Source organism: Centrocercus urophasianus, unplaced genomic scaffold (assembly GCF_019232065.1).
Source record: "Centrocercus urophasianus isolate 14NV4802_14NV808 unplaced genomic scaffold, USGS_Curo_1.0 seq_3, whole genome shotgun sequence".
NCBI lineage: Eukaryota > Metazoa > Chordata > Aves > Galliformes > Phasianidae > Centrocercus > Centrocercus urophasianus.
Window position 1 is genome coordinate 334387 of NW_024884866.1, and position 27158 is coordinate 361544.

Sequence of the window (27158 nt, forward strand, 5' to 3'; positions counted from 1 at the left end):
ATAGATACTTATTACAGTAATAATGCACAAACAGAATATTGGACACTGCATCCATGCTCAGTTAACAAGGGTGTGACATAAACAGAAACCAGCACCTTAATGAATGGCACACACTAACTGGCCAGGCATGTACCTAGCTGCATTGCTCAGTTCCTGTGAGAACCCACAAATGGAGCCTGACTTGAAATGGCTTCAGTTCTGTTATTTCTTCTGCTGTGATAAAATTATTACGTTTCAGGCTTGCATATGCAAGGAAAAGAATTTAATCTGCCTTCTAGGACATGTGAGTTATGAGCGATTCAGTGGAGGATTTTGTTTCATTTATATTAACACAAAACTCTTTCAGTCCAACAGTAATTAAAACATTGTAGTTCCTGAAATTTCAGGGTTGACAATTCAACATAATGGATATATAGAAATCTGTTCCTGTAAACATACCACAGATAAAATCTTCAAGCACAGGTGCAGATGTAACTCATAAAACCATAAGCCAGGAACTTAATGGGGTCACAGTCAGAAATCTGGTAAAATAGGCAGTGAAGTTTCTGCAAGATGTTTGCATTGCTCCACATGTATTGATCTCCAGCTGCAAGCGCCATGAAACACACTGCTTTTATTGTACATTATGTTATTTCCTAGAATGCTTATATACCATTACTTGATTTTTTTTCCACCATAAATGCATTGGCATAGGTTTAATCCTTTAACTACAACTTACCTGAGTCTTTCAGTTTCTTCAAAAGGTGGGACTTGAAAAGAAAATCAACACCTCTGCAGCTAGGAACATTAATAACAGCGAATCTTTCATATCCAAGACTTCTTCCCCTTACTTTGTATTCCACCATAATCCAGCTCTGCTTCACAGCTTCTACATAGAGTCTGACAGCCCATTTGGTATTGTACATGCTTTATTAAAATGGTACTCGTATTTACAATATCTGCAGAAACAATCCTTCTCAAGTCTTGCATTCAGACAGACACGCACACAGACACACGCGCGCACGCCCCTTCACTCTACAGGGGTGTGAAGGCTATGCTCCCAAAAGTTAGGCAGCTTCTGGAAGAGGAGGAAGGGTGACTTTTTTTTTTTTTTAAATTACTTAAAAAGAAGCGTGGGAGTAATGCATTTGGCCATCACAATGCTAATTTAAGTATATGTAGTATTAACATATGGCAGTAACACTGAGTATTCCTCTTTTACATTCTATACACAGAATGACATCAAGGTTTTCCAGTCAACAGAACATTCTAACTTCAGTCTCAATGTTGCTATGTAGTGACTATGAAAGAGGGTTTTCCCTTAAAACAATTCAAGTCTATGCAAGCGAAATAAGGCACAATTAATATTTGATTTGATTCAGACGAATGGGAAAAAGGAGTGGGAGGGAGGCAGGCTTCAGATAACAGTTGTTGAAGAGGAAATAGTTATACCCTATCCTTTTGAGAGAAGGATGAATTTTACCCCCATCCTGATCTATATGGACTTCTCTTAGAGAACTGAAGTATTCTGCCAGGGCTACTAAGGCCCACGTACAAAACAAAATTGGAAATTCACATTATAACACCAGTGTCAGTAGTCTAACCTACTGATACTGATGTACATGAGCACATCTTTGTTTAATGCTGAAGGAGAAGACAAACATGAAACAAGTTTCAAACCTTTCACTGAGCTTGAAGACTCACATCTTTAGAGAGTTTGTAATATATGCTATTTGAAAAGGCTTCAGCTTACCGATAAAAAGGAATAGCGGTTTTGCCTTTAAATCCCTGGCCCCTCTTCACTAAGCCTTACCAGACATTACAAATAAACTGCAACAAAAAGTTTGGCAGCACAAATAATGTCTAGTATTCCAATCTTCAACTGTGACTTTATTATTTTCCTTGTACAAAACCTGTTGAATGTTTTTCGCAGCAGATGAACTGTACCCAAAGATGCAGGACATTCTGTGATGGGGAAAAGAGGTTGCAGTTCCGAAGGCCCCTGACTTTGGTTGTTTACAAAGTTCATTCCTGTTTAGTGTGATCCTTGGTATCTTCCTCATCTGTGTATTCTGATGGTTCTTCCCCTGGTTTTAGGAGTCTACCTACGTAGTCGTATTTTTCTGAAAGAGATTCATGATTCCATTACAATCAAAAACAGCTTCATTCGCAAGTTAGCCTGCACTGCTGCTACTTCATTTTTCCCCCCCCACACATTAGGGTTCTGAACATGAATCACTGGCATTGATGGCAATTTATCAGTGAGCTCAGCTGCTAAAACAGTCTTGGTACCACTGCTGCTCACTACTTGTTCTACTCTCAGTACTTCGGTTTTGTTTCTAATCAGCTTGGCTTTTATCACGTAAAGGCTGAAAATAGTGCTATTAGAACAAGCACGAATTTCCTCTGCCTGTTTCATTTTCAATTAATGTGAAAAAATTGTTTCCTCTCCCTCCAGAGGCATACTTCCATACATTTTAGAAATTATTTCACGACAAACTTGTTCAACTCTTAATGCCCAAATAACTCTCTGTCCTAGTCATAATTCAATGGGATCCAAAGCAAACAACCTGAGAGCAGGAATTCCACTGGCTAAGTTACTCTATGCTGAATAGCTGACAAGAGGACACCTTTCTTGTATAAATCTATCAGGGTAAAAAAGTTGTAGTGGGATATGGTGGAATCTTCTCTAAAGAAGAAAGCCCTGAAATTCATGGTCTTTTCCTAGGAAAGCCACATTGCAATGTTAATGTCACTATCAACATCTCTTTTAAAGATGTCCCAAACCCAAGTCAGTCGTTTTATATTACAAGCATTTCCTTAAGCTAGAGATGTACTAAGAGCAGTTACCTTTAAATTGCATTTCCCACTCTCTTACACTTTCCATCTGTACAGCATTTAAGTCCGATAGGTCATCATATTCATCTCTGAGTGCATCTTTATCTAGACAGAAAGTTGCTAGTCCCCTGGAGGCATCTCTGCCAGCAAATATTCCATATGGACCCTCTGAAAACAAAAAGACAAAACCAATACCTTCAGGTCTTTGCTCATGGTGACTCATGTCAATTCTTCAGTCTGCCAAAGCCATACATGAAAAGTCCCATGCTTTTGCAGCTTTGACACTATGGCTGTCCAATGTTCAACAACACTGCAATTCAATCTTAGGTATCATTAGGAGATAAAGTCTGCCAAGAGAAGCAGAGTCAAGAAAACAGTTTTGAAGGGGTATCTGGAAAAATCGCTGACCCTTGATGCAAATCAAGTGATGTTAATTCCAAAGAGATGGGAGGCCAGAATTCAAAAGAAATCCACTTCCATTAAGCAAAATACAGAGCATCTAAAAGTCGGGCATGAACAGAACCAAATCACATGGACACCTGAGTAAGAAATCCATCTAGAGTGCCAGCCAATTACTTCACTTGCAGAGCCATCATAACTTGGCAATCAGTGGATCTTTTGACACATTTCTTACTACTGTGAACGTCACACTGCAAAACACAATTTAGAAACCAAAATCAGTCCTATATCAAGATGTTTAATTTACTCATTTATCACACTCAGACACTTTTCACAAAACTGGTAAGAGGTAATAATGGCTGCCAATGGCAACATAATGGAGAGCTTCTTCAAGCAATAAGTCTTGCTGTACTCCAAACCAGCTGCCATTCAAATGATATCGTTGTTGATGTTCTGAGTGAGGAACCCAGGCCCACAGTGTTATAAACAGCTTTTACAAAAGATCACGCACAATCGGTAAATCCTTCAGAGGGACTATAAACTGCAATTTAAGCTCCCTGCCAACAGTACTTTGCCCCAGACTTTTTCCTTCCCATGAAGCATTTAAAACAAAGTTTCCATAAACTCTATTTATATAACATTCTCAGAATTTTGACTAACTGTTGTCAAAGGAGCACACTGTCCCTCCCTGAAGCTCTGCATCTGGGGTTTTACGGAGCTCTACGGCCACTGCTGAGATGCCACCTCTTGATCCACCAGCTTGATGCCAATTGTTTCTGCTGAAGAATTATACTCTATTACTCAGTACCAAGCCCTGAACACCCTTCCATCTCAATAGCACATTTAGTTGAAAGCGTGAACGCTTTAGAACATAAGTTTGCGTTAAGACGATCAGTGCAAGATTTCTCCTAATATATGATAATGCCAGATGCCACTATATGGCTACATCTTTTCTAAAACTGATTTTAAGTGCTTGTGTTTCAGTATGTTTACTAGAAGAGCATTCGGGAATCGTATACAAACAGTCACACCAGGTGCAAGCACTCAGCAGAATGCTAACAAGTGAAAACAAGCCTTCAGACTCAGCACCTGAAATTCCAGCTCTGCGAACGTAACTTAAAAAATGCCACATTCTTTCATCCATTATTACTATTGAATTAAAAACATTTTAAGAAAACAGTAAAAAATGAAAGCCTGGCTTCACCTTACTTACAGGGCTGGTAAAGTAGAAGTTCAGGTATCTCAATATATGAGCAATCTACTTTAAGATTTAAAGCTTCCACTCAGGTAACTTTACACAGATTAATTTTATATGTCGTAATTAGTACAGAATATACACAGCTGTATTTTGCTATGACCCCTTGTCTACTATTCACTTTTATATAAATACTGATACAGTGATCCTAAAAAGGTATTTTGCACATCAGGTCCTGTGAGATCATTTAGGAAGGTGCAAGCATAGACAACTCTGAGTAAGAAACAGGCTGTGTGAACATTATCTTGTGGCAGAGACATCAGTGCAATCCCTGAAGTGCTCCCACAGAGTTCTTTCACGACCAGATGCAATTTACTCTGCGAGTCCTACCTACAGCCCTTCTTTTATTTCCCTTTATCTGCCTGTCTATTTAGACTGGCTCCTGCTATAAATAATTCATTGTGCTACCAGTACACATACTGAAGAGATTGTAAAAAGAGATGCTAGTAGCATACATATGTAGACTAAATCAATTTTTCAAGACTACCACAGACTCTAGGTTGTTTTCTTTCTCCATACCCCCACAAAATTAGCTACTTCCTAGTCAAGTACTTCACAAACTCCTCCCACGTCTATTTGACATCTCAAAACAAGAGGAAAAGTCATGTAAGTATCAAAAAATCACTGAAATATCTCCACGTTATTTGGCTACACAAGGTCATGAGCCTTACATTAAGGAAGCTTTGCTCCTTGAAGAACGTTTTTCTTCCCATCATTGCTTTCACGTATTACAACACTCTGTTACCAGCCTTTGTTGCAGTGTTAGCTCAGCTCTGAAACCAAACTGTTATCAAAACTACGTATTTGCCTGCCTATCTCTATCTCTGTAATACCACATTTATACACTGCCCTTTTCCCCATATAAAGCCCTCAATTACCTTACAACTGTACCTTAAATAAAATATGCCCTTCTTTAATCTAAGCACATGCAAATACTGCTACCCACTGCCTGGTACCACTCCCAGGAAGCAAGGATTCTCCCTTCCTTGTAAAATCCCAAAAAAATCTGCCCTTCCTGACAGATGTGTTCCAGCCTGACATTCACCTTTACCTACAAATGAACTGGGCAGGCCTGAGACATGGCAAAACCCAAGTCTCCTCAGTCAACAAATAAACCTCTCTAACTCTTGCTCTCAGGAACAGGATTTCAGCATCTCTTAGTCCTGTTTTGGATCTTAAATGAAGATTTTTCTTTGCTTGCATACATTAAGAAACAGCAGATAAGAAAAAACAATATTAGCACACAATATTTAGAGACTTGGGAGATATTAAGCTATCCAAGCTGAGGGTTTTATTTGGAAGCATTTTTTCCAGTGACTTGGATCTTGGAACACAGCCTGCATTTGAATTTTCAAATGATTTCACCAGTAATTCCCCAAAACCTATATTGGTGCTGAAACTTGAAGTAGATCTTCTCAGTGTACCAAAAGGACCACTTCAGTTATCTGTTGATTTTGATCCCACACTGCTGCTCCAGAACCAGTAATGAAAGTGAACGCTGTGCACCGAACTCCAGATTGCTCTGGCTGTCAGTACAGGGACCTGTGCCACAAACAGCTGCACATGGGCTTGGTATCTAACCTAGTGATACTTCCAGCTATCCTACTGTGTTACATTTCATGGGATTAAGGCACGTTCCTTGAGGAAGCCATGCAGGCTAATGAGCTTCAATTTAAACCAGTTTTCATTTCTGAAAGCAGCCAAAAAACACTTCTGAGAAATCACCAAACATGTTGACCATAGCAGGTGTTCTTAGCATCTGTGCATCCCATGCAGCCACTGGAATACAGCCCTATTCCACCTGCAAGCTCAAAATTCATGGACAACATTCCTTAAGCTGCAGGAAAGAATAAAGGCAAATCTCTCTTAATGTAAGTTAAAGGACTGAATGGAGAAAGAGCGAGAAATTGCTGACAGCTGCACTAACTTACCACTTTGTCTACCTTCTCTGCTAAAAATCAAAGCAAATCTCTATCTGCTTAAAGTTTTCCATCCAAATCTTGAGACATCTGTTCAGTGTTGCTCCTTTTATGAGAGAACTAAAAAAGCTACAAGTTCAACAAAGCTGTCTTGAGATACAACTTGAGAACAGAAGCTTTCTAATAACATGGATCACTGAAATTCAAGGTAACATCATTTTAACTTTAAACCCACTCCAGATTTACGGGAATGGAAAGATGTGGATCAGTTTGAAGTTACAACTTGCACGGAAAGTAAACATTCTTAGGAAAATAATCCATAAAGCCTACATGCTGAAATGGAAACTGCTCGAGTCTAAATCAGACTTCTTAGGCCCAGGCCTCCCTCTGCCTTCTGCCAGCTTTCCCTCCAACTCTGTGGGAGAAGTGCAAGAAACAGTGACCTAACTTGAACTGGAGAGGCTGTCAGTGAGCACTGCTCAGACAGCCTGCAGCTCAGCTGTCAGGAGGCTCTGGCACAGATCTACACTTGGACAGGACACAGATCTCAAACTTCGCCTCAGGGAGAAGTACTCTGCCCATAGTTTGGTCCATTATAAAGTAAGCAGTGCTAGCCAGGGTCTTGATTACATCAAAGAGATGCACCACTGTGTGCTGGATTTAACATCTATACGTCATTAATAACAATGACACTATTGCACCACATACATCACACTTGGCCAAGTCCCCAGATCCCCAGTTTAAATGATTTTACTAGGGATTTACTCAGCCAGCTGATATCAAGCAGTTGTTCAAGCGTTAAGGAACATATTCAGCTAATCAGTAAAGGGAGAGAGCAGCTGTTGGTCAGAGTGTAGAAGCTGCAGAGGGCAGAGAGCTGCATTCTCCTGCATACTCTGCACTGCTTCCTGCTCTCAAGGAATGGGGACCCTTTTGTCCCGGTCCCTTGTACCAGAAGCACAGAGACAATCTCTTCTCAGTAGCCATTTCTGAACCTTTTCAGTTCACTCATTCTGGTAGTACCTTACTTTTCCCAGAAACACTGGTTTCTTTGAGAAGCTGAGTCCCAGGGAGAGACCACTTCCCTTGAATAACACCAAAGAGCAGGCAAAAACAAAACAAAGCAGAAGACCCACGCCTCACAGGAAGTACTGCTCCCCCCATCTTATCCTCTGTACTTGTCTCTTAACGCTGAGCCTGCTGTGTTCTGCACATAAGGCCACCCGTAACAGACTCCAGAACAGCACACATGCTCCACGAGCAGCACTTCACTCCAGCCCTACCCTTGTACATGAAGTACAAAAGCATCAATCAGAACAACTTTTAAATGCAAATTTAATTAAGTTCACAGTACTGAATTCCCAAGGAATTGAGCAGCATCATTTTATTCTACAGAAATGATGGAAGAAATGATAGTGTTCAGATTTTTTCAAAGAATTTAATATCGGATATTGTAGTTGTCAATTGCATTTGCAGCACAAAACAAAGCCAATTCTCCCCTAATGAAAAATGAACTAAAACACAGATATTTATGGAAGGAAATACTACCACAGCCTAATCTATTCCTCTTGAAAAAATGGAAAGCAGGGATCTTTGTGACACTTTGACAGACTTGAAGTGGGATGAGAAATGAGCAGACAGTGCCAATGTATTATAGGAAAACTATCAGGAAATTGACTGTTTTAAATAAAGAGAAATGAAGACCCAAGAAGGGATGTGGAACAGTTGTGTACATTGGATTGCATACAACCTTGCTTTGTCATGCTCAAAAACGAGTATTTTTCACAACTACACAAAGTTGATCGAAACTAGTTTATAGCGTTATACTACCATGCCAATTTAAACTCTAAATATTAAGATTACTTTATCTCTTACTATGCCTTTCTACTGACCAATATACCTTGAGGAATCTTAACGTTACAATAAATGAAACTGTAAAAACTGTCTCCTGTGATAAAGATATGAAAAAAACAAAGCACACACTAAAGGAATCAACCATTAGGCTCTCAGTCATGAGATGTGGTTGTGGATGGGGAGATCACCTCACCACAATTTATTTGATATCCTGGCTCCACAGTTTTTAACGTGAACCATTAATTGTTTGCTTGATTACTTGCAGAGTTTGCAGATGATAAAGGAAAAGGTAATTAAGATTAATAATCAAACAAAGCATTCTAGAACTCAAACAGGGACAAACAAAAGTGATATTTATGTAATAAAACTAAAAGTGAAACACTGAAACAAAGGGTGTGCTTGCAGGACAGAAGACTATCTTAGGAATTGTGAAGAACCTTCTATGTGATGTTTTTAGAGAGCACAATATAAGAGAACTGATTCTTGGAGGCACAGACAGTTAAATGTGTGATACAAACTTCCTGCTCTCACCTGAAATGCACCAGACTTACCAAAGACTAATTACCACTAGGATAAATTGTGGAAAGCTTAAAAGAGTCAACATTAAAAAAAAATTGGAAGATATTCTGATTAAATGTTCAAGAAATGGAAACTTTCAACCATGGCTGTTTGAAAGGATGAGATTAACAGTCTATCCTCTTCTTTTAGATCTTAACTGTAGATCTTCAGTGGGCTCTTCACTGAAACAAAGTATACCAGGATTCTGTGGACAGAAACTTAAAAAAAGAGCAGATCTGCTAATAAAGTCAAGAGCTTCGCAAGACTTTCAATGGAATCTCATCTGTTGGCAAAAACGTGGGCTAGAGACAATTCTGTGTATTAACCTTATGTGAAAAGTACCAAAGTAAGAACATTTGCATCCATACTATTGTGAAAAAAGAAGAGACTTTCCAGTGCCTCAACAAAACACAAGCAGCTCCCATTCCAAGCTTGTGCTGTCAGCCAAGTCAGTGCTCTCAGCTGCTGCTTCTTCTGTTTAACAGAACTTCACCATTGTTTTGTCAGTAAGCTTTGCACTTCTGCTGTACTCCAGCTATGAAGCACAGAATTATCAAGGAAGCTTCTGCAGACATCTGGTTACTGTGACAGATGTCCCTGTGGAGAGGTGCAGCTTTAAAAGCTGAAGACTTCTCCTCCTAACTCTTCTCAGATCTTTTAAGGCCTCCAACCACTCATTAGTTTTTTTTCTTCCTGGTCAGAAAACAATTGCAAGAAAATACTACTCGACATGCATCACACAGACTGACCACATCAGCATGATGTGATAGAAAGTACAGAACTGATGGATAGGTTGAGCACCAATTTCTAAATGTGTACACATAACAAAGATCCGACAGAAGAAAATTATACTGGGCTGTTATTAAAAGGTATCTTTCAAAACAGGGAAGAAAAACAAACAGAACACACGTCCCTCTACACAAAAGCAGGATGCAGTGCTTTAGGGAAACCAGCTGTTGGTACTTATCAATGAAGCAGGCTGATGTCCTTAAACACCAAGTTTAGTTTCTTCACAGCAATGGGCCTCCAGAGGCAGAGGATGCAAACCAGTGATAGTATCTACAGGTAACAGCCCAGAAATTGTCTGTTACACAAAACAGCCAAAATTAATGTTCAGACTGTGATTCAATGTTATTTCATGGGGTAATTTTTGAAGAAATCTATCAATTCAGACTGGTGCTATAAGTTTCACGTGCACACGTGTTGTTAATCTATGTATAAGAAACACAGAAGCACTGGAGTTGGAAAGGACCCTTAAAGGCCAACTCCCCTGCAATGATCAGGGATACCTGCAGCTCAGTCAAGTTGCTCAGAGCCTGATCCAGACTGACCTTGAATGTCTCCAAGGATGGAGCATCCACAATCTCTCTGGGCAACCTGTTCTACTGCCTTACTGCCTTTACTGTAAAAATAATTATAAAAAAAAAAACAAAACAAAACATAACTTCCTCCTCATATCCAAGCTAAATCTCCCCACTTTTAGTTTGAAACCATTTCCCCTTGTCCTATCACAGCAAACCCTGCTAAAAAGTCTGTCCCCTTCTTTCTTTGAGCCTCTCTTTACATACTGAAAGACCACACTTAGGTATATATCCAGAGCCTTCTCCAGGCTGAACAGCCCCAGCTCTCTCAGCCTGCTCTCGTAGGAAAGGTGTTCCATCCCTTGGTTCATTTTTGTGGCTCTCCTCTGGACACACTCCAGCAGGTCCTTGTCTCTTCTGCACTAAGGACTCCACACCTGCATGCGCAATTTCAGCTGAGGTCTTGCCAGCACAGAGCAGAGGGACAGGATTACCTCCCTCCACCTGCAGGCCACACTTCTTTGAATGCAGCTGAGGATACAGTTGGCTTTCTGGGCTATGAGGGCACATTGCTGGCTCATATCCACTTGCCATCCACCAGTACCCTCAAGTTAATTTCAGCAGAGTTCTATTCTTACAACCCCCAGCTTGTACAGATAGCGTGGGCTGCCAGAACTTTGGTGCAAAATCTTGCACTTCAACTAGCTGAACCTCAAGAGATTCACCTTACCTGTATTTTTCTATCAGCACACAGGTCTCAGTTTAAAAATCCCTAAAGCATGAGACAAAAGAACTTCCTAAGTAAGTGTTTGGAAGCTGCAGCACACCAGACTGTATCTTCTCAGCTTCACTCATTAACCGTTGTAATCCAGGCACAGCTCAGAGCCTAGTGCTAGCTTTTCCAATACCCAAACAGAAAGCATTTTGATTTACTTATGGCAACTTCCGTTTCTGTGACTGGCAGCAGACTTGGTATCAGATCCCCTGAGCGTGACAAGAGCACAAGCATGGTTCAGTTGTACAACTGCTTGTCACAGGTTGGGGCCAAACACCTGCAGCACTGCACTTTTGTGTTTTTTATTTTTATAACCTATGACTTAAAAACAAAACCAAATACAAAAAAGCCATCTAACTTGATCTATTTCCAAGGGGAAAAAAAACACAGCATCCTCTCTCCTCCGCCCTCATACAAAGGCACTTGTCACACCTTCTATGAAAAATTCCTGTGTAATTTGATTAGATCCGGTTTTCCAAACCACCATTGTTTCAGGAAGAAAATGAGCAGCAGCCATAACTCTCACTTCCTTTGACACTGGGTTAGCACACAGCTCAACAAACTTGCCCAACTCATTACATGAAACCATGCATATTTATTCCTCATAAAGGATCCACACAGCGAGCACAGAAACCTAACGTTGGCTCTGACGCACACTTCTTTATGTGTGAAAGATACGTTTCAGCACTAAAGAACGCTATTGTCTACCTTTCTGCCTGAGAGAGCAGGCTGCTTTCCACACACACCTAGCTGGTGTCGGCACAGTCAGCCCACCAGCACCCCCTGCTCGCCTCCATCCAGATTACAACTCCTGCTGTTATGTCACCTGCACCTTTAGGTAAGCAACCAGCTGGCTTTACTCCTCCCTGAGCCGTAACAGCTAGAAGGCAGGAAGCGCCGCTCGGCTGCACGTGGCAAACCTACCGGCGGAAACAGAGAAAAACGATTAAGGCACCGCAGTCGCGCGTCTTCAGGCCGCTGGAAAACCACCCGTGAGGCGGCGTGTCTCGGCACGGCACCGCCGGGCCCGGCAGGGCGCTCCCCGCAGCGCCCGGACCGCCGCCCCCTCGACTCCCCCGGGCCCGGCCGGGCCGCTCCCACCTCCCCCGCCCTTCGCGACGCTCACCGGGCCCGTAAAACTTGCTGCCTTTGGTCACGTCGAAGACTTTGCCATTGACCGCCAGGAGGATGCGGGGGTTGCGGGTCCCGTCGAACTCGTGCAGCTGCTCCAGGGAGAAATCCCGCCGCTTCATCCGCGGCAGCAGGGCGGCCTGGCTCTGCTGGGCCGCGCCCCCCGGCCCGCTCCGCTTCCTCCAGCGCAGGTACAGCAGGTACGCAGCCAGCAGCACCAACACCAGCAGCACCACGTAGAGCAGCATCCCGCCACCCGCCGACTCCCCCGCGCCGCCGCCGCCGCCGCTCCCCGAGGTCCTTAGCCGCCCATCCCCGCCGTCCGCCATCACCGCCAGGCCCGCGCCCGCCCGACGCCACCCGCCCCCTTCGGCTCCGGCCCCGCCCCCTTCGCCGCCCGCCGCCTCCGATTGGTCCTCGGCCCGCGGGCACCTCCCCCGCCGGCCGCGCGCCCCGCCTCTCAGTTCGCAAGAGGCGCGGCCGTCGCTACTGCGGCTGCGCGGAACGGGTTCTCTGCTGTCTCGCGCGAGGCGGAGGAAGGGGGGGGGGGGGGGGGCGGCTTCGGGAGTTCGATGCGTGGGGGTCCCGCGCCGCGTAACGGCCGCAGCGCGTGCTCAACGGTCGCAGTAGGCGGTGTGCGCACGCCCCACCCCTTTGAGTCGGGTGTGGGCTGCCCCGCCTGCCGGAGGCGGGGATGCGCGCCTCAGAAGGCGGCGCGCTTTGGGGGGTTGTGGCTGGCGGGCGTCGTTGGAGAAGGGGTCGAAGGGCGGCTGTGTTGGCTGTCGTGGTGACCGCCACGTCGTAAGGCGCCCTTTAAGCGGTCCTTGAGAAAGTGACACGTCTGCTTATGGATCTGGTGCAGAGGTCCCTCCCGGCTTTGTTCCCGAAAGCGGTCAGGCGTGCCCATGAGGTGACGCGGCAGCAGCCCGGCGGGGAAGCCCTTGAAGGGGCTGCTCGTTGTGTTTCGCTGCCCGTAAATGCGGGTAAGCAGCGCCGTCCATTTTGGGCCGTCAGAGCTGAGTGACTAGAGTTACTGTTTGTGCTGTAAAATCTAGCAGTGGCGGCGTGTACATCTTGTGTATCTGAGTGATGCAACACGCGAGCAAGAAGGAGATTACATGGTGAAAGACTAAAAGCTTTCTTATTTTCAAGGAGAGACTCGGTCATTTTTGTAGGACTACGCCTACCTGTAGCACCCGGAACGTCTTCGCGTTCCCAGACGAAGCGGCATCAGTTTCTGGAGAGCTGCCACAGGTAGCTGGGCGATGCCCGCCGCTCCGCCTGGCGCTGCGCTGTGAGGCAGCAGCGCTTTGCACCCGCTAGACTTTGTCACGGCAGTGCGTGCAGTAGAAGCATTCCTCCTGCTAACAGCTGTGAGAGCGAGACACCATTTCGTAACTCGGTTACAAAAGCTGGAGAGCTCAAATATTTTCACACAGAGAGGTAAACAGTGCAAGAACCCGGCAGAAAATAACACTTAGCGATGCTTAGCGTTTTCATAAAGCTCTGCGTTTTCAACACCTGTAATGGCCAGGTGTTTAATCTTCTGCCTTTTGAGCCTGTTTGTAATGACAGCCTTTGTGAGCAAACAGGGTGAAGTTCTCGCCAGCTAAGGACCCGCAATTGAAATTCATGGGTTGCTCTGAAAGTGACTCCTATTTCCATGGAAACTCCAACAGATCCAAAGAGCATAATAACACTATTTGATAGGGCACGTTCTCAGCTACAAAACAGTATTTTTCAGGAGTCGCTACCATTAGCTATGTGTTTTTTGCCAGTAATGAACAAAAGTCTGCGTGCCACACACATAGCTATCTGTACCAGTGGAGGTGACCCACTGTGAGCACTGCTGAAGCGCACCAGCCAAAGCCTCCCTGCACTCACATCCACTGTTTGGTCTTCATAAACATTCAGCCAGCATCAATGAATGTGCAATTTCTTTTCTGCGTGGAGGAGTTCAACTACAGACCTTCGGTTACATCATGGGCCAACATAATAAAGTAGGTGTTACTTTTTGAGCAGCTCTCTTACTGCTACTTCTCTTCCTTCTAATCAGAGTAGCTTATATTGTTAAACTCTATTAAGAGAGTATTTTTATCTTAACGAATTGCATCTTGAGTGTATTTAAGAACAGGTTTTTTTTTATCACGGAAGCATAAAGTGCTTGGGTACAGTTATGGTGTAGTTTAGGAAAAAATGGAGATGTACTTTTACCTATGGATCTGTTTTCTTCAGGAGTTTAAATTAGAATTTCTGCAAATTTTTTACTGTGTTCTGCTGATTACCTCTGCATTTTAAAGATGGTTTTAGAAAATAAAAACAAGTACTATGAAATGTGAAGTACTTTTAACCATCTTCCTACCGAGTTACTGTCTCCAAATTCATACTGACCAATGTGCGTATCTCTGAAAGTACGTGGCTTCCCTTTGGATGAAAGTGGTGTTCTGCTTTCTTCTGGGAGGAATTATTTCACAAACCTGTGGGTACTAGAGGCCTTGGGGTCTTCATTTGTCTGTTCTGACTGCCCTCTTACAATTGTATTACTACATCAGTTTATTCTGTGACCTTTGGATATAGTACAGGAAAATAGTGGCTGTTGCTCATCCCAGGATGCGAGCTGGAAACAAAGAGAACGTGAAATTGTTAAAAGGTCAAATGTAAAAGAATTTTGCTTGAAGTGATTTAAACACTAGGAAATGACAAAATACAAGTAATGTAATACAACATTTTTTTCACTCTGCTCCTAGATTTAATTGCCAGGGAAGCTTGCTGGTTCTCCACTGTGACTGTCTGCAGAGTTTCTGCTTTGACTGTGTTTGGTTTGCCAAGATAGAAAGCCTCTCCCTGTAAAGTGTAAAAATGACCTTCCATAAACCTATGACCAATTAAAGGTCTACAAGTGACCCTTACTGCAGTTTTTGCTTCTACTATTCTGTATGTGTATTTTGTTGTTCTTCTGGCATGAATAAATCTATCTAATTGGCAGCTGACTGTCACACACCCTGATCCATTATTCAGGAGCCCAAATGTTGCTAACGTATATAGTTGTGTGTGTAGTAATTACACCAACATGATTAGAAGACTGAAAAGAACATCAGGTGTTCTGGATTACCTGTTAAAAAATGAATACTTTGCCAAGTTCTAAAATTAAAATAGAAATACTTTCATATCATCTTCCCAGAAAGAGTTTTGTCAGCCCTGGAAGTATATATTATATATGAAAGAATTTCACTGATTTTCTAATTTCATGTTATTGCTCTGTAGTTTTTGTTTCTGAATGATGTTTTTTCCTAACAAATTTTGAGGAGAACCTAGATAATGAGCAATTTAATAACTCTATTCCTGTGTAATCTGATCTGTTGTTACTTGCTTATCCTTTAGTTCTTGGAGGTTAATAGCCATTAACTTCCATAGCAGTATCTCTGCCCTATCTGACATAACTTGTTTTAGCAACACGGGAAAAATCTTCTAAAGTTGCTGGTCTTTGGAGTGAGAAGATCAGTCTTTTCTTCCATTAGTGTACATTTTCTCCTTCAAAATTTCTCCTGCAATGTTAAAAATGTGTTAGATATCAGCAGATAAAGTTTTTCATTTCCCAAAAGCTATTTCCTAGTCTTTGTGAATGGTAAGATAACTGAAGTGCCCAGTGATAAGATTGCAGCAACAGGTGAAGTTCATCTCCAACAAAACAGTCTGACTTTGTTCCTCTTTTAGAAACGTACTCTGTCTGATGTTGTGTGTCACAGGAGGGTCTCTGTAGTTCAGACTGGGACCAGCAGAAACTCGTGGGCACCAGTGTGGCGCTGAGCAGCTGGCCGGCAAGTAGTGCCTTCCCTCAGAACCAGGGCCACGTTTCTGGTGACCCTGCGCTCTGCTTTGGGCATAGCCACCTGGAAGCAAGAGGACAGGTTTTTGGTATAAATGAGACGTTCTCCTGCACTCAGTAACTGCCTTTTCCTGTTTGACTGTTGATAGTATAGGAGAAATTCTAAATGCCCAGGCCTATTGTGTGACTATGTTAACTCAGGGTATAACAGGATATGCTGGCAGACAATGGAGGCATTGCGTGAGACCTGCAGAGGAGTATTCTTCATCAGGTCTCCAGGAAGGAGCACAAATGAAAAAAAAAAAAAAAAAAAGCATATTATGCAGATAGAAGAGAGGAAACTGGGGGTAAGACCTGTATGGAGACTTGGGAAGTAGATTATTTGCAGGTACATTGCAGTTCGTGAGCTCAGGAACAGGTTTTCTTGCCTTCTCTCAACTGCAGTGCCTCCTAGTTAAGGTGGTGAAATAAATTATGAAACAGCATATGGGCAATGTAGAATTGAGGTCAGAAAATCAGTTGAACAGCTTAGTGCAGCTGCAAAAACCTCAGTGTTTCCATTCTCCCAACTCAGTTCTCACCCATGCAGGTGTGACCGTTAGCATAGTGGGCAGAATTGTACCTTGTGTATTTTATAACAATACTGGCATGCCAAGCTCTTAAGTAACCAGGTAATGTTTATCTGTACAATGATACAGTTTAAATCCTGTGAAGTCAATGAAAGCTTTCCCACTGACTTCAATTCCACAGACTTAAAAATATTGGAAATCTTAACTTGGTTTTCATGAGCTGAGGATCTTTTTTGTTTGCTATTGTTATCTTCCTCTCTGGGAAGCACTGTTAATGTAGACACTTCTTATTTAGTTTTAGAACTAATACTGAATTAGACTATCCAAAATAGGACCTCTTCATTGGATGAAATGTATCAAGGTTAAAACTCTCCAAATGTCATTGTAAGTCTTTAGCTTTTGTTTTCATTTGTTTGTTTGTTTTTATGGAAAATGTGCACATATGCAGCTCCAGTTCATGGGCAGGCATTCATTGTAAGGGATAAGCTGCTGAATTTCTCTGTTGATGAGAATATTGGTATATTCATACAGATATATTACAAACATTCATGGCATATTTTTTAGTTTTTGCCTTCTTTTTTCTCTTTTTCATTGAGGGAAAGTGAGGAAGGTGCGGAATACAGTCAGAATATGTCTGTCAGGTAATGATATGTACATCAGCAGATCCCCAGAAGCATTTGCCCTTATCAAATAAATAGTACTGAAAATTTATTATGCAGCTGAAATTTTGGTTGTTTAATTAATAAGGTGAATTTTGCAGAGTCGCTTCTGTTTGTGACACTCAATGTTCACTGATGTAGAATTGTCACCAGTTTACAAAATCTCCTTTGCATTGGCTGAAGAAATTTCTCTACTGGAAGAAGGTACCACCTCCTTGTTTAGGAAAGCAGCATAGCCATGGTGTTAAACTTTGTAAATTGGGGCCTTTACCACAAGCAAGCTAGGCAACAAATTTCGTTTGTATTTCCGACCATATACATATTTAATGAATTCTCTCTTATTTTGCAGGTGCTCTGAGTATGGAAGAGCCATTTTGGAGACTGAATAAGGCCATTGCTACACATAGCAAACAAATGCATTTCCAATGCAGTGACATCACTGTGGAGCTGCAAGAGAGAAACATTGAATTCTGAGACTTACTGCAGGTGCTACAGGAACAAGGAATAAGAAACTTTATGTCAAGGTAATAAAAGAGGAAAGCTGCTCTAGACCATTGAAAAATGAGGCACTTGCCTCAGTACATTTCTGAAAAAAAATTAGATACTACAGCAATGCCTAAGATGTACTAGAATACTTCATAAGTCTCTCATTATTAAAGCATTTTGAAAGTCAGTATATAACACTGTTAAATCAAAACAGCAGCCTTTGACCTGCCTTTTACATTCACCAAGCAGAAGCCTGTATGGCTAAATAAAACACAAGACATCAAAAAACAGGCTTGCTGTGTATGTATCTGTATTTTCTCTCTTTGAGCCCTCCCTTCTTTGCATTTTGAACGTTGTTCAGAGCTTTGCCAAAATGAAATGGAAAAACCATCTTCCAAACAATTAATGCAGTATTATAATTTAAAAGGCTTTTAGAATGGGAAGCTGGAGGGACATTACCCAGAAATAGCCTGTAAAACGTAAAAAAGAGTGAACTTGTCTTCAAGACAATTTCCTGTTAACATCTATGTTCAAAGCAGTCATGCAGAAGTATTCTGTAGAGACTAAATTTTGCTCCAGTGGTAACAGCAACAATTACTTCTAGTAATATGGGCTGAAAAGGATTGAGCTGTGCAGACAGTGTGAGGTGTATGTGAGAGTTCAGGCACAGGATAAAGCTTGCACAGAACTGTTTCCAATAGAAATTCAGAGATTTTCTCTGTTCCAGTGCTATCAATGGCTGTAAGGAGGTGAAAAGTGACACAAAAATTTCTACATTATACGTGAGCGTAGCTCCAAGTGTGCAGTTACACTGCCAGTCTAACATCTTTTTTACTGAAGGGCATTACAGCCTCTTTTGCCTTAAATAAATCATCTCTTTGTTTAGACCATGAATGTTCAAAAATCATGTATACGGATGTTATATAAGAGGCATTCATGCTGTGTGGAGATCATGCTTATCCTCACTGGAAGAATCATTATACTATAGTAGGGTCACTTCACACAAGTATTTGGTCAGGAGATTTCAAACAGACTTGTATGCTTTATTCATGCTCATCTTAAAGTAAGTAAAAACACACAGAAAATATGAAGCACTATATGCCTGTGGTTCTTTATCAAGTAATATCAAGTCCGTGCATGCTAGATTTTCTGGCAGTAAAAGTTTGATCTGTGTTGGTGTGTATACATGACTGCATTTCTATCAAATCAGCCTGAGCATATGTTACAGTGTTTTTTTAGATTTTATGCCAGCTTTCTGTCAGCTGAGCAGGAAATATGCCTGCTTACTATGCACAATAGTAGAATAGTACAAACAGACAGTATCTCATCTGATATGAACTCACCTGGGACGAAATTATTTCTTCAAGGTATTTATTATCTCACAGGATGCTTACCGTACTAACGTGCAGTAAACCCTAACAAGTCTTTAGACAGATCTTTTTCAAGTCTGTGCATGTCTACATCTGATTAACTGTAGAAAGACTGACATTTATTTTCCCCAGAGGAAAAAGAATGGAAGAGTCACAAATTCAAACAGCATTTTATACCTTAGGCACATACACAAATACATTAGAATATGATGTACGCAGAAATCCCAAGTGTACTTACGTGTAATGTAAACAATGAGATGGGAAACATTAATTCATAATGATAACTAGAAATATAATTCTCGAAATTAAAGGTTTAGGTTCAGGCTCATATTGTAAAAGAGGAAGATTTTATTTTGTGCATCCCTCCATGTTTCTTCTTTTAAATATGCAGCTGCTGTGTCGTGTCTTTGGCATTTCATCTTGAAGATGAATTGTCATGACAGAAGTTACTGGAGGTAAAGATAGTAGACAAGAATACTAGAGGGTGAAATGGATAATTTTTGAGTTTTCCTAAATCTAAGGGTTGAACCCATCAGTGTATACAGATATTGGTATATTTGATATAAAATTGGCTGAGATTGTTCAAGATTTCATTGGAGTTTTGCTAATTGTCATTATTTCCATTAGGATGTATGAGTTTACTGTCACTGAAGTATTGTCTGTCTCTGGCTCTGGGCTGTAATCAACTGCAATTCAACGTTCAATGCCAGTTCTGCTTAACATAGTTTAAACAACCTTGGCTACTCATTTTTATACCTGCAGTTCAGTCTCTGCTGGGCAAGCACAACGATTTTTGAGGGATGTATAATGGATGAGCCCATAGAACTGATTTAACTGAAGAATAATAAAGGTTAAAAGGTTATGACAACTGATATTGTCTCTGATCTATCTTTTTATTTTTTTTTTTGTCTTTAATCTGTCTAGTTTATGGAAACAGATGGAGCTGAAAGTTTATAGCAAACCTGACAGAAGTGAGTGGTCGTGCAGGATAAACTGAAGAAATAATTGTTCCTGGCAAACTCAAGGTAAAAGCCTCCCTGTACCTCCATTCCAGAGAATAATTTGAATACTGTAAGGTAGATGAAATTATGCAAATGCAGAAATACTTCTGTGAAGTACGGTATGTATTGTAGGCTGTAAGTCAGCTTTGTTCTAGTACAACTGCATCTATACTAATTGTGCTGGTATATGTCAATGAAAATGTTCTCCTAACTGACAGAATTATGGTAATAAAACTTCTACATATACAAGACTTCCAAAAATTGGAATTATAATAAGTAACATGCCTGTCTCGTGTAAACAGTGCTCTAAATTTAGCAACAATTCTTATTATGCAGATCTTAGTTGAGAGTTTGTAGAGCTATGGATAATGTAAGATAGTGTTAAGACAGCACTTTTGGAATATTCCAAAGTTGCAAATTGAGGAGTCTTTCCATTTCTCTTGAAAAATTGTAGTGAACTTGGAAAAAATTATTCTTGTCAGGGCTGAAATGTGTCTTTAGCAGTTTCCTCCAACTGTTTCTGCTACCACTATCACCTCTTAAGTTTGTATTTGTTCTCAGAGTGACACCGGATTGTACTGGGAGATTGGTATATTTGATAGTTTTCTGTGGAGGAATGACAGACTGTTGACTGCATATCACTATTCAGTTCTTACAAAGCACTCACGTAATGTACTCAAGACACATGCTTGGGCTTATGACCATTTAGATGTAATCTGTACTACTGGTGCTATGGTACTGCAGTCGTATTACATTATGTGCAAGTGCTAAGTATGCAGGAGAAGGTAATGTAAAACGTGCTGCAGCACTGAATTTTCTGGAAAGAGATGCTTTGTTAAAGCATTAATAGAAAACTCTTCCAAGAGAAATTTGTTGAAATACACAAAGTTTTGATGATACATAGCTTTTTGCTGTGTATGTAGATAGTCAGTAATGTGATTTGTCATTTGACTTTACCTGCAGAAGAAACAACAGCTATCCTGCCAATGATTACAGTGCACCTGGGACTGAGAGGGTAGAGCTACTGAGCCACAGATGCTACAGACACATTTTCCTAAGTAGCTTTGGATGCTTAAAGACTCAGAGGAAATCACAAATCCTAAAGATTGAAAAATACTGAGTATAGTTGGCCTGATGGATCTGATTCCCTTAAATGGTTGGGTTTGTTAAACTGCTAGACAGCATGGAAAAGGATAGCAAGTGTGATGTAACTGAAGAAAGCGTGTATAACCAAGTATCCAAGTGATCTTTGGTACTCAGAGACCTGATCTCTCAAATGCGGATGTAGTCCTGTGTTACTCCTCCTTCTTGCTTACATTCTCAGCATCCGCCCTGGGCAGCCTGGTCTGGTATTAGATATGGAGGTTGGTGGGTTGGAGCTTGATGATCTTTGAGGTCCCTTCCAACCCAAGCCATTCTTTGATTCCATGATGCTATGATCTTGATTGCCAGCCAGTCTTCCATCAGTGATGAGTCTTGGCATTAAGCTGCTGAGAGTCTATTAAGAACCACTGCCCTTAACTGCTGGCAACTGCTCTCTGTGCTCCCATGCCAGTCATACCAGCCTCCAGAGAGCATGCTGTCATCAAAATGTGTCTGAGTAAGAGCATCTCGTTCACAAAAGGTATAATTCATCATTAAAAAGTAATGTCTATAAAACCTTACTAATGCATTTTTTTAATGTCAAAAACCTTTCTAAACATTTTTTTTAACATACATGTCTTTTAAAATAAGCTATATTGCACCAGTAAGGCAAAACACAGAAATCTTTTACACAGGATAACTTACAATTATATGTAATTACTGTAATTGTTATGCTGTTAACTCCCAGTGCACTTAAATCTCATTGCAAAGCAGTGGCAAGTGGAACCCCAACTTAAGATTTTCTCACAGATCATAGGAAAAGAAGTCCCCCTAAATAAAAAAAAAGATGCTTAGGCTCTCATACTGCAAGGCAAAACCATCTTCTGATTTCTTGAGTAGGTCTCTACAACCTTACAGCCTTATGGAAAACCAATATAATAAATGTTCCTGTAAACAAGCATTTAAAGTTTTTTTTTTTTTAGCTTCATTTTTTGTTAACATACATCAAGGCCTAATACCTATGCCAAAGCTTTAGCCCTCTGAATGATTTTTGAATTGCACGTAGTTATAGCTTTGTCTTCCCAGTCGCAGGCTTCACATTGGCTTTGGAATGTTATAAGCAGTATCAAGGGTGACAACATACCTAGTGTGGAAAACTGGCCCCCATTTGCTTCATTATTCCGCCCCAACTATTAGCAATATCAGACCTACCTTTTCAAATTTAAAAGAAGAGGTGGAAAAAGGTATTTTAGGTAACTTGCCCTAGTGTATGGCTATCTTGTTATACTATTTTTTCCTCAATGTCTGTCCTACAATATGTCTATCCTAGTATCTGAGCTATGAGCAGGACCATTGCAGGAAGCAATTTTGCCTCTTCTAGACTTGGACTCTGAGGCTAAGGGAACACAAAGGGCAGGAAATTGAGAGTCAGAACACTGGAGTTATTTTGGGAAATGTTGCAGCTCTTACGCCCTGGGTGAATTTTGTGCAGTGCTTTAAATATGGACTTAGCATAGCTGACACTGAAGTACTGGGATGGGGATTATCTTAATGATACCGGTCAGAGGGATCGAGGTTTGCGCCTGTACTTCAGTGGAACCCAAATTAGATGTGGTTTTCTTTTGTTTTCCCTTTGGCTAGTGAATTGCAGTCACGTACTAAGAGCATTCAGTTGTTATCCAATTCCCAGTCTCTTCCCAGAAGGAAAGGCAACTTTGATCAAAAAGACTGGTAAAAGATTACTGGTGCTTCATGTAATGGCAGTAAATAAAGTCATGGGCTCTGGCTCTGGAAGTGGCCAACGCATGTGGGAATGCTGTGCCAAGACGGATACAGTGAATGTATTGTTTCATGTGCTGTTTTCCCAGCAGCAGCCTGTTTTAAGGCGTTCCCACGTCTCACCTCAACTGCCAGCTGCTTGTTCTTGACACCCTTTCAGCTGTGCCAACACAGATATTTATGTGGATGTTCGTGAACTGAATCAGGAGACTAATTCAGTTTAAACTGCCCAACAACATTTTCTTGCATTGTTTTTCTTTAGTACCTGTTTAGTGCCCTGAGCCCAATTCATACTGCAGCCTAAAAACCAGTTTTGTTGATAAATTAATGTGGTTGTCAAGGGAACAGGACAGGCAGGAAGGAGGGAAATGTTGCTGGAAGTAACTTCAGTCAGTATTGTTGCCAGAGGCAACGTGCCTTCACGTGTGGCTTGTTGCTGCTGACAGCTGAGCTGAGCTATTACTGTTGCTCAGAGTCCAGTGTCTATGTCACAGTCAGCCTCAGCAATGCTGACACATCTGTGGGTACATTTGTATCGCTTTGCTCATCAGTGCTGATAAACTAAAGATTAAAACAAAAGAATGCAGTTGCCAACTGCACAGTCGATGCCTACTAACTTGAAGGCTAATAATCTTGCAACATTTTCTGCCAATTCTTTTGTTCTTCACAGTTCTATGGAAAGTAGTTTCCAGAATGGTTTTGAAAGGGTTGCAGTTTTGCCACTTGCCTAATTCAGACTAACAGAGAGCGGCCAGTGGATATGGCCAGTTCTGCTCTTTCCTCAGACTTGCATCAGTTGCAGTCACCTCTTCTTTTGCACCAAATCAAATGGTCATGCTGTGCAAGAAGTCAGTTCCCTTTGAGAATCTGATGAGAAACTTCTTTTTTTCTGTGAAAACTCTGGTAAATTGAAGGGGTTAACAAAAACAGAAGGGCTAAACGTAACTGCTTAGAAAAGGATCATTCATAACCTTCACAAGGTTTTAAAAAAGACTTCCCCATTCTCTGCAAATACAGTACTGTTTGGTGAAGTTATGGAATAAAATCTGAACTAACAGTGTGTTTGAAGCTGAAGTTCAAATTTTAATTTTTATGTTAATTTTAGTTTGCCACGAGTGTATGGCCCAAATTACTTGTCACAGGTCTTTATGCTTCACTGCTGTCCCTGTGTGTCCCCTGTAAAGTTACTTATACCTGTGTAAAATACACATGAAATATTGCCGAGTCACAGCATTTTATGCACATTCGACACTCACACTGCAGCAAAATTACTGCAATATGAGGCATCAGTGAATAAAAGTCTTGTGTTAGAAGCTGTGTTTTTACTATTGTTTTAATGGAACGTTGCAAAACTGAAAAATCATTAGTAGTCCTGCCAATGCTTTAACATTTAGAAGGTCCTATTTTCCATTTCCCCATAGCCTCTTTATGCTACTCCATTAGTTTTAAAAGGCCGTAAAGAGAGCACGTTTAGCCACTCAGGAGTGTTTTCATCTCTGTGTTGCTCTTGCCTTTGGAGCAGTAGATATGTGTTAGGCTGTGGCTGAGGAGAAAGGGTCACGGCTGGCCCGACTCTCTGTTCCAGCTATTCTTAGTTGCTGGAACAGTTCCTAGGGGCCTCAGGCTGCCGTTTGGACTAAAATTGCTGGTAGCCTTAAGACTATTCAAGGATTAATTAGCTACAAAATGTGGGTAATTGTGACAGAGTAGCTAATACTGCTTATGTCTGAACAGTCTAATTAAAGGCTGCACACGTGCAAAGAAAATAAAAAAAGTCTTAAGGAAAAGAACTATTAAACAAGAAAATTTGATCTATTATTTTCAAGAAGTTGTGTTCCTTCAAGTAGGATCCTAGTATTGATTAAAAACTATGTTTTTAAATAATTTCCTCTCTGGGAGCTCCATATTCTGCTCTTTGTTTCATAAAAACTTCTTTATATTTCTTAGAAGATGGCTGTTCACTGCAAGCACATTTCTAAGATCATTGCCTATGAAAAATCAGAAGTTCTGTTTCCACTATTAGAGACATAAGTAATTTTAAGAAGCCCATTTGGAGACATCACCATAGATATGTAAGTTCTAGATCTCCCTCTGTACAAAATGAGGTGGGGAGGGCAATAATTTTCTGCTGATTTGACAGTCTCTCTGTGCATTTTTATAGCTGCGTTTTTCATAATTTGTACTTGTACCTTTCTTCTGCTGCTCCTATAATCATTTGAGAATACTTCCATTCCAACTCTTTTGTAGTGTGTGTCTTTGGTGCTACTTAGATATTTGCTAACAGAGTCATAAAACCTCATATCTCAGATGAATTCTCTATATTCTTTGCTGAACTGTAGGAAATTGCAGTTTTCTTAAGTGCAGGAGTCCCATGTGTGGCTGATAATATCTATTTCTTTCTGTATTCTTAAATCTACCAGAGTTATAAGAGAACAAACTGCATAAGGTCCTTTTAAGAAGAGCAGGTTCAGAGGAAAACAGTTCCCTTTACTTCCTGTCCAGGTAAAACAGGTTGTTTTAGAAAACACTCCTTTTTGTTCTAAGATACTGCAGTATCTAATATCTTCTCAGCTGTTCTATAGGATGCTATAGCACTTCCCAGCCACCAGCCATTAATGTCACCACCATCAGCAGTCTCTGTGTCCTGTTCAGATTTAGATCCCTACCATGTCTTTCAGATACAGCAGGCAACTTGTTCTGGTCTCCTGCCTTTTATTTTCACCATAGCTGCTAATGAGCAGCATAGGTGCTGCTTCCTGTCTTTCTCCTCCCATCCCAGTGGGCTGGCTGTAAGCCTAAATTTAATATCATTCTGAAAGTGCACAGAAATACACAAGTATACAGCAGAATGGCATTTGTCTTGTTGCGTGTTTATGACCGTGATCAGTGATCAAATGTAGAGTGCCAAGCTCTTCATCCCCAAATGATAGTAAGTAGGAAATCTGTGTTTTTTGGAGTTTATAAACATGAGGGAAATCAACTTTTTATACAGGTAGATAGCAGTAGGACAAGGGGGAATTGGATGAGGCCTTGGGCAACCTGATCTAATGGCTGGCAACCTTGCCTGTGGCAGAGAGGTTGGACCTTGGTCATCCTTCAGGTCCCTTCCAACCAAGCCATTCTGTATTTCCGATTCTGCGATTCTGTGACTCTATGGTTCAGTTCCTTTTCTAAATGCAAAGGGGAACTTGCTATGTTGTCTTGGTCTGTCCAGAGAATAGAGAACTGTGAACTTATGCAGGTACACAAACTGCAAAGTTCAAATCTGACTAAATTCCAGACATTTTACAGCCAGGAATACAAGTGTTCCCTTATTATGACACCTGCAGTTCCTTTTTTATCAGCTTCCAAGAGGATGTGATATAACCTAGTCTCCTTGAATAAATATATTCTTACCCTTTGTTGTGAAAGTGAATTAGAAATAACATTGCAACTGATTTACGTACATTCTCCAAAACAAAAATAAACAAATCTCTGTTACTGAATGCAGTTTTTAACTAGAACAGGCAGTTTTTATGATTGTCTTTGCAGTAATAATCGGGTGATCAGCAGAGATTGTGGCTAGTATTGTTCTTCTTTTGTATCCCTTCTATTGATTTGCACTTGGGAATTCAATCAAGTGAGATGATCTGTGTTGATGTAAGAACTGCTATGGAAATGTGAGAACATGATAGCTGATTCTGCTGCTCTTTGAACTGAGAGTTTGGATGACCTGACTGGCAACTCATGAAAACATTCCTAGGTAAAGAGCAGCTGTTGTGCCGGTCTATCAGGACGGTCCAATCTGAAGACTACTTCAGATTACTTTAGCTTGTTTGAAGGATGAGGATCAAAGTTCCGTGAATGATATAGAAAATCGTTGTATAGTCTCATCACAGATTTATACAATCAAGGAAGGAAGACTCTGAAAGTAAGAGCGGTGAAATATCTATACTTTTTCAAAAAAGTCTGATGGATGTTGCTGTGGTATGCATCTCCACTACTTATTCTGGAGACATTCTGGCTGAGTTGATGAAGTTACAGCCACATAAGCTACGCTTTAGAGATACCTGCCATTGCTCATCATTATTCACGTAACTTTGCGTAGATGGGAATAACGACTTCTGTATGGGTACTATCTTACTGTAGAAATTGAAGGCTTGAAAAAGTAAATTAATGTGGGACAAATGCAGCCTCAATCTGGATGCATAAAAAAAGATCACCCTTAAAATTTTGTAAGACAAGTCTGTGGTTTGGGTTGTCAATGTTTTGTTTTTAATTGACAGTAATTAACATCTCACATGTAAGAATGTTAAATCTTTTTTCCCCCTGTATTTACTTGTAGAACTACAATTTGTCATCTTATTTAGATGCTCTCAGACATATGACTTGATTTT

General features: G+C 41.0%; 1 protein-coding gene and 1 long non-coding RNA gene across 6 annotated transcripts in view; one reads left to right on the forward strand and one right to left on the reverse strand.

Moving 5' to 3' along the window:
- Window positions 1-890: 890 nt before the first annotated feature.
- PGRMC2 (progesterone receptor membrane component 2) lies at window positions 891-12338 on the reverse strand. Its single transcript, XM_042828404.1, has 3 exons — window positions 12005-12338; window positions 2830-2985; window positions 891-2102 (listed from the first exon to the last, which is right to left on the reverse strand). The coding sequence occupies exons 1-3, from the start codon at window positions 12336-12338 to the stop codon at window positions 2005-2007; spliced, it is 588 nt and encodes a 195-aa protein (XP_042684338.1). The 3' UTR covers window positions 891-2004.
- Window positions 12339-12752: 414 nt separating this feature from the next.
- LOC122165450 overlaps window positions 12753-27158 on the forward strand; it is a 36761-nt gene continuing 22355 nt past the window's right edge. For 3 of the 5 annotated variants that reach the window (XR_006170479.1, XR_006170480.1, XR_006170478.1), the window contains exons 1-3: window positions 12753-14009; window positions 17413-17587; window positions 19844-19944. This is a non-coding gene — a long non-coding RNA (uncharacterized LOC122165450). Of the gene's footprint in view, window positions 14010-17412; window positions 17588-19843; window positions 19945-24729; window positions 24855-27158 lie in introns of all 5 variants that reach the window. The other 2 variants (XR_006170482.1, XR_006170481.1) reach the window with 2 other exon arrangements.